At 36.9% G+C, this 12,474-nt stretch overlaps 2 protein-coding genes across 2 annotated transcripts; both read left to right on the top strand.

The window, feature by feature from the left end:
- Positions 1 to 3,282: 3,282 nt before the first annotated feature.
- On the top strand, positions 3,283 to 7,483 carry LOC145913569 (tudor domain-containing protein 7B-like). The gene has a single exon (XM_083001285.1). The coding sequence runs from the start codon at positions 3,351 to 3,353 to the stop codon at positions 7,122 to 7,124; it is 3,774 nt and encodes a 1,257-aa protein (XP_082857411.1). The 5' UTR covers positions 3,283 to 3,350; the 3' UTR covers positions 7,125 to 7,483.
- Positions 7,484 to 7,563: 80 nt separating this feature from the next.
- Positions 7,564 to 12,102, top strand: LOC145913590 (A-kinase anchor protein 17A-like). Its single transcript, XM_083001309.1, has 9 exons — positions 7,564 to 7,721; positions 8,068 to 8,280; positions 8,596 to 8,748; positions 9,070 to 9,177; positions 9,407 to 9,577; positions 10,059 to 10,207; positions 10,436 to 10,643; positions 10,972 to 11,094; positions 11,496 to 12,102. Exons 1-9 carry the CDS (start codon positions 7,605 to 7,607, stop codon positions 11,670 to 11,672), a joined length of 1,419 nt encoding a protein of 472 aa, XP_082857435.1. The 5' UTR covers positions 7,564 to 7,604; the 3' UTR covers positions 11,673 to 12,102.
- Positions 12,103 to 12,474: the final 372 nt, after the last annotated feature.

Genomic DNA, 12,474 nt, shown 5'->3' with positions numbered 1-12,474 from the left:
GCAAGTGATAACTCACAATAAACCGAGATTTTAATTACAAGATGTTCGAATTAAACCGCGACGAATATCAACGTTAAGCAAAACACAAGCATTTATCAGGGAATTTTATCACGTTCGGATGAAAATTTCGCTGAAACTCAAGCTTGTGTTGTGGTGCAAGCGTGCGGATGCACCTTCTTTCCGAGACTAAACAACCATCGTTACCAATACAAATATTCATCCGCAGGCTGCGCTACAACGTAAGCAAATGATCGAACATCAATTAATCTTGTTAAAATTTCTACGCTTTTGCCTCTTAATGACGGGCGAGTTTTTCATACTTCCGTTTAAAGTTTATTGAATGCAAATATGGATCAACGGGAGTTCTTGAATCATTAACGCACTTTGAACTAATCCTGTTAGAACCAAACTCTGGAAACACGGACCTAAATTGATCGAATTTTGCCTGAAAAGATTTTTGTACATTTTTGTCAATTCATGATTCTATTCTTGTCACAAAATCTGTAACAAGAGTAGCAAGTCTTGGTTCGTAGTTTATTTCGATTTTAAGTTCCAAGAAAAACACCCACAAACTTTGTCAAACCTTCTCAAATGTTCAAACAAATAATGCGACAAAAATATATTTTCGATCGTAATCTTGTGATTTTGAAACTTCAAACAGGAATTTCTTGCTCCTGTGGAAAATCCCTCCGAGCCGAGACGTCCAAAAATACGTTCTGCGAAATGTTTTGAAAATAAATTGCCGAGTCAAGAACATAATTCGGGATTTCACGAGAACAATGCACCTGTTTGTTGTGAAACAATAGTGGGAATAAATTTGCCGATTAGGCGCTTTCTCAGTCGAAGATATCGACGATCTTTAAAATAACATTATTTAAAACATCGATTCGTGATGCTGATACCATTTGAATACATTTGTGGAATTTTTCGTTGCTGGTATTATTTTTACGAAACAATTTCACTGCAATATTTTTGCACTCATTATTTTGGTAAAAAATTGATCGAATTCTGACGTTTTTGCGCAGAATGCAATTTATTAGTAAACAGTAAAACTCAGTGGTTTCTAACGTGGTTTGTCGGACCAACAATTCCAACTGCCCCACGCGAGGGGTGCGCAGTCAGTGCGGGGCAAAAAGGCCCATATGAGTCTGGAGGGTCCATGAATCGCAAAAGGGGGCCCACGAACACCTTTATTAGCGTCAAAAACTAAGGGATTTCTATCCTAAAGGTTGAATTCCACAGATGATTTCATGTGACCTTCAAACGGACAAGGTCTCCGTCTAGGCACGTTTTTTCTCTCTAGGGCATTGATTCCAACGTTGTTTGTCCAAAACCATCACAACAATTTAATCATTGCTTGTGAGTAATGGTTAAATTACTCATTTACGAAACATAGAACCAAATAACAAACTTCTCAGACGAGATTATAGAAATTATAATGTTTTTCTATATTTCCTTCAATTTGTTGGAAAATCTGCGTCAGGACGCCAAATAAAGCAGTATAAGGTGCAATGTCAACAAAACTGTTTGAAAGTTTTCATTAAAACGCACGTGCCATTTCCCAGTAATCCCAATATCACATTTCGATTTAATCTCAAGCCGCAGACTTCCCTGGAACTGGTGGAATAGGTAACCATATATCGCCAACAAACCTTTATATTCGGTTTTTGACAAAAGCCTAGAAAAACCAGTAGATTTTGGAGAAAAAGGTTGTGATGGATTCTCATAACCGCGATTAGATTCGAATCTCGAATGGGTTCCGTTGTTTCAAGATTCGATTTCTACGATAATTGTTTGTGACGTCACTATCGCTGGGAAGTCTGTGGTTTCATGTTTGCGACAATAAAATTGTGGTTGGCTGTCTGGGGGATTGGTCTGTAAGAATGTTTTGTCACGTTTCGTTTCTTACGTCATAAACACATAAACAACCAAACCCAGATTATTTGGAAAGATCTCGAACTTTGACATTTTGTCAGTTGAACTTTGTCGACAATATATGTCTCATCACTTATATTTAACAAGAAACAACAAACATTACTCAGGTTTATATTCGAAAACTTGAATATTTTCATCAGACAAACGCGAATCACTCGTGTCTTTCTTACGTCACGCGTTGAAGAAACTTTGACCTTGTCAATTTTCGTCAAATTGATTTTGTCTAAGTGGAAATTAATATAATCAGTTAAATTTAAAGTAAGTTTATAAAGTGTTAGTAATAATTTATACATCTTATATCAGTAGCCCACAAACATTTTTGGAAAAGCATGTCTATACATATCCATTAGTGACTGTTTTTCGCTGGATATTCGCCCTACCCCTGTTACATTTAAATTGTACTTCATAATGCATAATTACCATTCTTTAATTTTTTCCCCTTTTGACTTTTAAAATGAATGCATTGGGTTATTGTGACGTAACAGCAAAAGTAAACCTCGTGTTATTTCTCGTCCTAGTTTACTTAGTTTATTGTAGCTGAAACAAAGAACTAGGACTTTGAAAGAGCTTTTAAGCGACTTATTTGCCAGGTCTCAGTTTACGAGGTGTGAGATACTGTACTGTTGTGCAACTTACATTTATTACCTTATTTCGTAAGTTTAATTGAGTGTTTAATTTGCTAAAACTGCGTTTGTATTTGTTGTGATAAGATTTGTTTGTTTCTTTTGCATAAAGTGACTTGGTTACGTACTGAGATTGAAAACAGTTTCAAACCAAAGGCAATCACAGCGTTTCAGAAACGGTTGCGGCGATCACAGCTGGATTTCCTGTCCGCTTTCAGTGGACAATGGGCAACGCTCAATCGATAATAAGTGGGTTCATGTCTGGTCTGCTATCCGCGTGCATTGAAATACGAACCACCATCGCGCTTGGACTACAATGACCGTGCGAGTTTAAGTTAGATGCACGAAAATGCGTCAGGCAGAATATTAAACAGATTTCAAGAAGTTTTATTTTCGAAATAGTACATTTTATAAACAATAGTAAGATAAGGTTAGTAATTTAAAGGTCAGTTCTCCATCATTGTAGCTCGGTACTTCAAGATTGGTCGCTCACCGCTCGTGTTCAGTAATGCGTGACAACAATAACGGAGCATGTGCGAAATTAGTTTGGGCGCAGCTACAGCGATTTGCGGCATTAAATGGTAAACTTGATAAATGGCTTTGTCTGCGTAATAATATTCATACTGCACTGTTGTGTTATGTTTGTGTACATTTGCATGTGAAAGAAGCTGTCCGAAATTATGTTTTGTAGGCTAATTTGTTGTTTTTCTGTAGCAAGGTTAAGAGGATTGTAAATAACTGGGAGAAGAAAAAAAACTGTGATAAAAAATATTGTGAGAGTTGTACAGTTTGATGACAGTCAATATGGGAGAAGATACTGAGCAAAAACTTGAGAAGCTTAAGAAAAACCTTCGGTCTGTTCTTCTGTCTTCAAAAGCAGGAGTTGCAGCTCAAAGATTGCAGGCTGAATATAAAGGCCTAATGGGAAGCATGATACCATTCAAAGACTTTGGTTTTGAAAGTCTTGATGAATTCATTATGTCTATTCCAGATGTCGCTAATCGAAGACTTAATCAAGATCATATTCTGACATATTTTGCTGTCGCCGATGAAACTACAAGACATATCAAAGCCATGGTTCTCAAGCAAAGGTCCTCAAAAAAACACAGATTATCCAGCAGTACTCAGAGAAATACAAATCATACTCCCAGAAAGGTTCAAGCTTTTTCCTATAATTATAAAAAGAACTTCTCTCCAGTATACAAGAAAGCAAGGCGCTTTCATTCAGTATCTGATATGACCATCAAAGTACATAACAATGCACCCAGGGTTATAAAACTCCATCCAAACTTGAGCGACTCAAGTATTTCTCAGGGAAGAACTGTAACAAGGTATGAGAACACTTTGCCTACACAGGAAATAAGAAGGGTAGAGTATGACCATAATGTAAACACAGTTAAAGTCACCAAGGAAACATTAACTCAAGTATGGAATAATGCAAACAACATGCCACCAAGATTTTCCAAGAAATGTGAAGTAGAAAATAACCAAAAAACTGACACATACGTCAACCCTCTCATGGCTATTGGAAATGTAAACAGATCTGTCAAGATTGAAGAAAACTCGGTTTCTGAGTTAGGCAAAGGAGTAAAAGACAACATAAAAAAGCTGCTCAATGTCAATCCTGGAGGAATACATGCCACAAAAGTACCAGATGTGTATAAAGAAATATTCAAGGAAGATCTTCCAAAACAGGCAATGGCTGCAGTATTCAACGGTCAACTCTCTGACATTCTCACTGTGAATGTATTTAAAAATGCAGATGGGACAAAACACGTTATCTTACCCAAGCGTGACAGTGTGGAAATGCACAAAAGCAAGTACCTCAGTCCTCCCATGAGAGCAACACAAAAAGCAAATGTACCATGCCATAGTCAACTGAATCCAGGTGAAAAATATAGAGTATTTATCGTATCTGTGGAAAACTGTGACGAAGTTTATGTGCAATTGAAATCAGAGAATGTAAATTTTGTTGCTATGAGCAAAGTATTTAAGCAAACTTTGCAATCAAAGAATGCACCTTCTCTGCAAAGTGCTTCAGTTGGCGACCATGTTTTAACATCTGATGGTTATAGAGCTGTTATTAAAAGCATCAGTGAGGATGAATGTGAAGTGCAGAAACTTGATGTTGGCCAAGTTTGCAGTATTTCAAGGCATAGGCTGTTTCAGCTGTCTTTGCCTGCTGCCAATTATCCTCAATTTTCAATACGTTGTTCTATGCATCGCCCTGCGGATACAGGGGCAGTATGGAGTCCAGAAAGTTGCCAGAAGTTCAAGGACAAATACCAGGATGAGTGTCTAATCATGAAAGTAGTTGAGGTTTCGTCAGTTCAGTCAATGAAAGTGTCTACTGTTACCAAGCATTCTGTATTTTTTTACTACAATGGCTTCAATATTAACTCCAGGTTAATTCACGATGAAAATGAGTCTGTGATGTCGATGCAAATATCATGTTGTGATCCTTTCTCTCACCAACCTAAAGAAACTGCAATTTTACCTGACGAGGAGTATTGCGAATTGTTTGTATTCAACGCTTCCTCCACCACAGAAGTTGAAGTGTGCATAATTGAAAGTGGATACTCAGATATGCTTGTTGAGCTTGAATCAGAAATGCTAAAGTATTATGCTGGGCCCAATGGCAACATGGACTTGCCGTGTCCACCGCCGTTAAATTGCATTTATGCAGTCTTATCAGAAGATGCTTGTGTTCGAGGGAAACTGATTTCAATTGACGGAAACCAAGGAAATATCTACCTGGTGGATAACGGCGAACTTGAGACAGTAGACTTGCAAGACTTGCGCCCCCTTGTGGAAGAGTTTTGCAAGTTTCCAATGCAAGTAATTACTGTGTGTTTGGCTGGCCTCGAGCACAGCGCTTTCTTTACAAACCCAGAAGTTTTACAGAAGCTGAGTGAAGTTGCCTGCTATCATCCTTGTGTGTGCAGGATTGTGAGTCGCAAGCAGCCAGACAGCAAGACAAGCAACGTTGTTGAATTAATTGACACAAGTGGTGATTCTGATGTGAATATTAACCAGTTGTGCGCCAGTTTGCTGATGGATGATTTCTATTTCCCACCCCTGCCTGAAATTGGTTGCACTGCACCTGTGGATATTACTCACACTGAAAAAGATCTCATTTATGCTCAGTTTGATGGAAAAGGATTGCAAAAGCTCAACAGAACCCTGGATGAGTTGCAGGCAATGTTGAAGAACCAGCGAACTCCCCTTGCCAAGCTTCCCAGCAACTTATACACTGGAAAACTTTGCTTAGCAACTGTTTCTAAGAAACTGTACCGAGTGAGGGTGGAAGAGATCTCCGAGAAAAAAGTTCGTGGAGTGTCAGTGTTTCTAATTGATATTGGAAAAACAGTAAAAGTTAACCGAGGCTCTTTGATGAAACTTGAATGTGAAACACTGTTTTCCATTCCACCTCAAGCAGTTTATTGTCAGCTGTCAGAAGCTTTCGGTAAAACTGGTTCATTTGGCTCAGAAGGTGAATTCCTGTACACTGGTCTTGATGAAGTGAAGGATCTACATTCTCAAACAGTTTTAATGAGAATAAATGAGGTTTCCAGCAATGAAGAGCCACACCTAGTATCCTTATGGATAGAAAGTGACAACAAGGTTAAAACCTGCATTGTCTCAAATTTGGAAATACAAAAGCGCACTCTGGCAGACCCTAGTGAACAACTTCAATCTTCATTTTCCTCTTCACATGCTTCTAGTGTGAACAGCTCAAGCTCCTTTTCTGACACGCCCGATGCCAAAAATGCATCAAACCTTGCTGCCCCATTTGAAATATCCTTCAACAAAAATTTGAACAAGATTGTAGATGTTCATGGGAATAATTCTTATGACAAAGTCATCAAAGAAATTCTTACACACGTAAAAAGCCAAAATCTCACTGACGTTAATGATAATCACTTGGATATACAGAAGATCATTTGCAACAGTTTGTCGAATTTTCCAGAATCTCTGATTGCAGTTGAAGTAGAAGATGCTTTGTCCCCAAAGTCTATCCAGTTGATTCCAATTCAAAACATACCACTGCGTAAAGCATTTGAAGCATCACTAACCAAGTTTTACAATCAAACTTCAGGCATGGCTTCAAGAAATGTGAACTTGCAAGAAGGAGGTACATATGCCCTTTGGTACTCCAAAGGAAACAATAGTTATTCATGGTACAGAGTGATGGTACAAAGCAAAATTAACAATCTGATCAGTGTTTATTTTGTCGACTATGGCCATTGTGATGTCATTGAAGGTGAAGATCCATTTTGTTGCTTGCACCCGCACTTTGAAAAAGTGCCCCCTTTGAGTTTGACTGTATGCCTTGCTGGAATTGCTCCTCTTGAAGCTGAATGGCCACTGGACATTTGCAAACGTCTGCAAAGTTTGCTGTCAGGCCAACGGTTTTATGCACACATTTTGAAGAAGCACATGGATTCTGTATTGCACAATCGCACTGTGTTCCACGCTTGCCTTTGCGATACTTCAAAAGATGTGGACATTTGGTTAGAAGAGATTCTTGTCGAAAAATGGAGATGTGCAAAATATGTTGCTTAAAGTTGTTAACATGTAAATATCACAACAGTGCTGCAGTAGTTTTTCTGTTCCCACTTTATATTTTTTTGCTTTACCTTACAGTATGTGGTAAATATTTTGTAGCTTTTTGTGTTGTAAGTGCTGCCATACTAACCTTTTCTGTTCATTGCCTTGCCAAACATACCTTCAAGTTACTTTGCCAGTACATTCCCCTGAGGAACTCCTTAGTTTTACCTACTGTGCCTGAAATTGTGTTGTAACCCAAGTAGTTTTATTTTCACTTGCAGTATGATCCACATGTGTTTACCCACTGTTGTTGGTTCTAAACTTTTTTTCACCGCCACGGTTTGTAAGTGTCTGTCTACATCCACTGTTGCTTTACAAGCGTGTACATTATCCTGTGCCTTCGTTAGCAATTCACTGTTCAGTTCGTTATATGTTCTTTCTTTTCTTCAGGTAAACTTTAGGTAGAATTTTTCAATAGAATCACAATAGGTAAAAATGAACACATCATTAATTAGTGATTTAAGTGATGCTATTCCACTCAGCACACAACTCAACCTTCACCTAAAACCAATAGCGAAAGTCAACATATGTGTAACGCTTCCAAAGATCAAGGTAACACAATCTCAATTTGTTATATGTATACATGTATATAAACCTACTAAGAATTTAATTATCCAGTGACTAATAGTTACAAAAATTTTATTAAAAATCGCACTTTATTTTGTTACAATAGCAAAATGTTGACATTATTGCTTGTTGATAAAGTAACACTCGTAGCTCATTATAAAAAACATTATTGCCTCTATTGCTTATCACAATTATGTTGCTCAAAAAATAACATTGTAATTTCACAATGAGGCAAGTGCGGTGGATGGAAACTATGTCGGTGTGGTTATAATTTTGATTGTTGGTGAAAATTTTGTACATTATAAGTTTAAAGTTTGCCAACTTTTGCAAGGTTGCTGGACAAACCATCTCCAACTGGGAGGTGATGGAAAAGATGAAGTTGATGTGTTCCCCACACCAGTTTACCTTACTGCGGGTATCAAAAAGTACACTGGACTTTGTCAGATTCGAAGGAGAGGTTGAAAATAAACTTCTTCTACCAACATTCATCAATATGCTTGATGGAAAACAAATCAAACTTTCTGGATTTCCAGCCCACCTTAAGGTTTACTTGAAAATCTAGGATTTCAGAATTTTTTATCTTTGTTGTAAAATGCAGTTTATTTTATGGAGCCATGTTTATCTTAAAAGCATCAATTGTCTTTATTTTAAATATGCATTAAATGGATTGAGCTCAAGCAAAAAAAACAAATTTTGTCAGATAAAAAATTACCTAAAGTGTGTTGTTAATCTTCTTTAATTTAGACCAACATAGTTCCTGGAAATATAAACTATTAAAACCTTGTACATTTATGTGACAGGAGCCTACCTGCATCAGTGTTCTATTTACAAACTCTTTACATAGTTGTAAATGCTATAGATATCATGTGGGGAAAGCAAGATGTCGTTTCCAACGAGGCACGACTGGGACTCATTTTTTCGTGACTCAAAAGATTTCGATGAAACTTTGCCTGGGGAACGACCTGATACTGTGCACCTGCAAAATGTCCCCTGCAAATTTTTCACCAACAAGGTGAGGCAAATCACATAGTATTAAATTGATGTTTTTGTAAAATGCTGTTCAATGTAAAAACAAAAATAATATGACAAGAAATTGCGATTGTGGGCACAAACTTACATGTGGAAGAAAAAAGAAAAAAGTACTACATCAATAAAAAAAAGCTTTTTGTTATGTTAGAAATAAAAACTGAACCCACACTATTTTTCGTAATATGATATTCATGTGTTTATGTAAAATTGTTCATTCCTTGTGTTAAACTAATCAATTCTGCAAAGTGTGGCTGAACTCGTCATATTTTTTTTAAAAAATAACAAGGCTGTTTTAAATTTTTAGGAAACTCAGTCAGTGAGTGAAGAAATGGTGAAACTTGCTTTTTTGTCGTACGGCGAAATAAGAAACATTGACATTCCTATGCTTGACCCATACCGATCAGACACACAGGTAAAAAAATTTTTATGAATGCTTGAACTTAAACAAACCACAGAGCAGCACATGCTGACTCCTGTAGTCTTTTATGACAATTTTATCAATCCATATTAGCAATTTTGTGAATTAAATGCCCACTATACTATTTAGGGAAATAGCAAGATTAGTTTTCTATTGCTTTATAATTTCTGCAAATAAAAGTTGTACCTCGAATTTGATTTCAAAGTAACCTTTGTTTGTACAGGCATCATCTGGAAACAATTTTCAAACTTTCAGCTTTGGTTCACGACTGAACTTCGAGGCTTATGTTCAATACATGGAATATATTGGCTTTGCAAAATGTATGAACGCTCTGAAAGGAAAGAAGCTTGTTGCAAAAGAAACTGACGGAAAAGGAATTGCCGCAACAATCAAGGTACATTCAAAAAACAAAAAACAATCTTGTTCGATCTCTGAACTCTGCACAAAATTGTGATTCATGTATTTGTAATTTATCCACCTTCACAAAGTTTACCCCAAAAACGTAATACTTTTGTAAATTTAGAGTTTAATTGATGCCAGTAGTACAGATTCCCCAGCGGAACTAACCAAAATGTTTTTCTACAAATAACGACTTCCATTCTTATTTTTGGAGTCACACAATAATCAGTGGAACCAAACCCCATACACCCCTCTAATTTTTTTCTAGATTTGCTACTGCCATAAAACAAAGGTTTTGTTGCAAACATCCATGCATTTAAACTGTCATAAAGAGCCTTGTTCCATATAGTGTTGGGTATTTCTTTTTTTTAACAACATTCAGTTTGATACATTAAGAAGTTTTATTATTTTTACACACTGGTATTACAAAGTTTGCACAACCAACCGAATTATATTTTATATTTGTTTTTTGAAAGGTTGACTTTGACCGCACAAAGCACTTGAGTTTGGAGTCGATCAATCACAGATTGTTTGAGAAACAGAAGATTGAGAAACTCCAGAAAGCCAGAGAAGATGAAAAGAGGAGAGAGAGAGAAGCTAAGGAAAGAAAACTCAACGAGGAGAGGTTGGTAAAAGAAAAATAAGTTTCTATGAATAAATTTATGGACAAAAAGGACTGAATCACTAACATGAAGAAAACATGATGTTAAATATACATTTTACAGTGTTTATAATGTTTTCAGTAAAACTTGGATAAATTTATTTTGTGATAGTGACACGTATTGTACCTGCTTAATGATGTCATAACTTCTGATGTGGAAAAGTGGAAAATTTATCAGTGGTTCTGTTGCAGGGAACGTGAATTGCAGGTGGTCCAGGAGCAAGAAGAGAGGAGGAAAAAACGAGAAGAAAAAAGGAGCCGGAAGAGACGAGAGAAAAAAGAAAAAGAGGAGGCTACGAGGTTGGCATTGAAAATTGCGATGGAAGAAAGAAAGCTCCTCCTGGCAGAACGAAAACTCGAATCGATTCGTTTATTGAGTGATATTCTGGATCGGGTCAAGGTCTGTTGAAGAACCTTGTTTAAAAAAGTATCTGATCAATGATGTTGTTTGTACGTAGTATGGTAGTTATTTAAACCAGTTACAATAAAACTGAAATAAATTAGTTGATTCAACACCTTCTTCGAAGCAAAATATATGGATTTTTGTAAATTTAATGGGTGTGTCTCACTTTCAATTTAATTTGAAAAAATTTCAGGAAAGAATAAAAATGTTTTTTTGAAAAAAAATATGCAGTGTAGGCTCCTGCAATCCTGACAATTGTCATGAAATATAACTGTGTTTTGTCATGACATGAATTGTTTTTTTTACAAAAATCGTCTATACACAGAACGCTGCGCAGCAGGCAGAAGTGGAAAGGTTGGAAAGAGAAATCGCCAAAAAAGCTGAAGAAGAGAGGAGGAAAAAAGAAGCAGAAGAACGAAAGAGAAGAGAAAAAGCAGAAAGAAAACAGGTGACCTTGACTTTTTAATGCAGGGTAAACCCACTCATTCTAATCACTTGTACGGTTTTACCCAATCCAATAGCATACATTATTTTCAACATATGTTTATTCCCACGAAATTTCGACGTAATACGTATCCAAACGTCATTGCTTTTAATTTGCAAGAAAATGCATCTCCACCACTGACCGAGCGGTGCAATAAAAAAATCGGCCTTGACAACTCTAGAATATGACGTCATATAACTACGCCGTAAGACGCGAGCATTTGCAAAATTCTTAAGCTTTTTTGTGAGGAGCCTGCCGTAGCTCATTAACAAACCTTAAAAGCACCCATGGGTACCTGGAGGCCCTCGAATTACAGGTTTCGTTCCACGGAGCTGGAGGTAAAATTGTGTTTTTGTCGAAATTAGGAGAAATTGAAACGCAAAGAAATCGAGATGAAATCCCGACTTTTGAAGAGAAAGTTGGACGAAGATTACAAAAAAGGAGAGAAAAAAAGAAAAAAGGCGATGAAGCATATGAAATCGGGGAAGCACCTATCCTCCACGGTTGTCGTCAGATCTTCAGCATCTTTATCCCCGAGATAATTTCGCGCTCACCGAGATTTCGAATGATTTCGAGACAATGCTTGTCGAATTCTGTTGAATCACAACTGTTTTACCAAAGAGACAATTTCGAAATTCCTGAAAATGCTGAGAGTCACGAACTTTTAGCTGGTAGACAATTTTTTATTTAAGATAGTAGATTACGTCACCAACCCGTGCAAACGACCAACAACGTAGTGCATTTTCAACACAATTTTTATTGGCGTTCCTATGTTAAATCCAAGATATTTGAAGGTGTGAATGAAGGTTGAATCACCTGTCATAGTGGAATTACTGATTCTGGTCTATTTTGACTGTGTTTTTCCGGCGATTGGGTTTTTCACTGTCGTTGTTTTTTAGTCCAATAAACGTTTTCCCATGAAGTATTTTAAACGGCCAAGGTCAATCTATGCCGTATTTATTTGATTATAAGCTGCGAATGATGAAGTTTTTCCTGTCGTTATGTGATAGCTTTCGATCGAGAGAGGCTCACGTTTTTTTAAATACATCGATAGTTTTGTGTGCCGTTTCGTGGAGATTTGCCTTTGGTCCGCTTTTGCCTATGCCTATACGTCAGAAGATATTTTGTCGGCACACACACAATTTTAAACGATAGATTTGATTAGAATAATTGTTATTTGCACGGCAAACATTACTTTCGAGTTTTAAGTGCGGCGTTCAATCGATTAAATTCGGGATTCAACCAAGGTTAGTAATCTACACGCATACCACCTACCAAAGGTATGAAGCTAATAATTCTCGACCTTCTTTGAATGAAATGTTGTAACGTTTGCAAAGAATGTGA

Source organism: Ascidia mentula, chromosome 9 (assembly GCF_947561715.1).
Source record: "Ascidia mentula chromosome 9, kaAscMent1.1, whole genome shotgun sequence".
NCBI lineage: Eukaryota > Metazoa > Chordata > Ascidiacea > Phlebobranchia > Ascidiidae > Ascidia > Ascidia mentula.
This window is presented reverse-complemented; position numbering and strand designations above follow the sequence as displayed.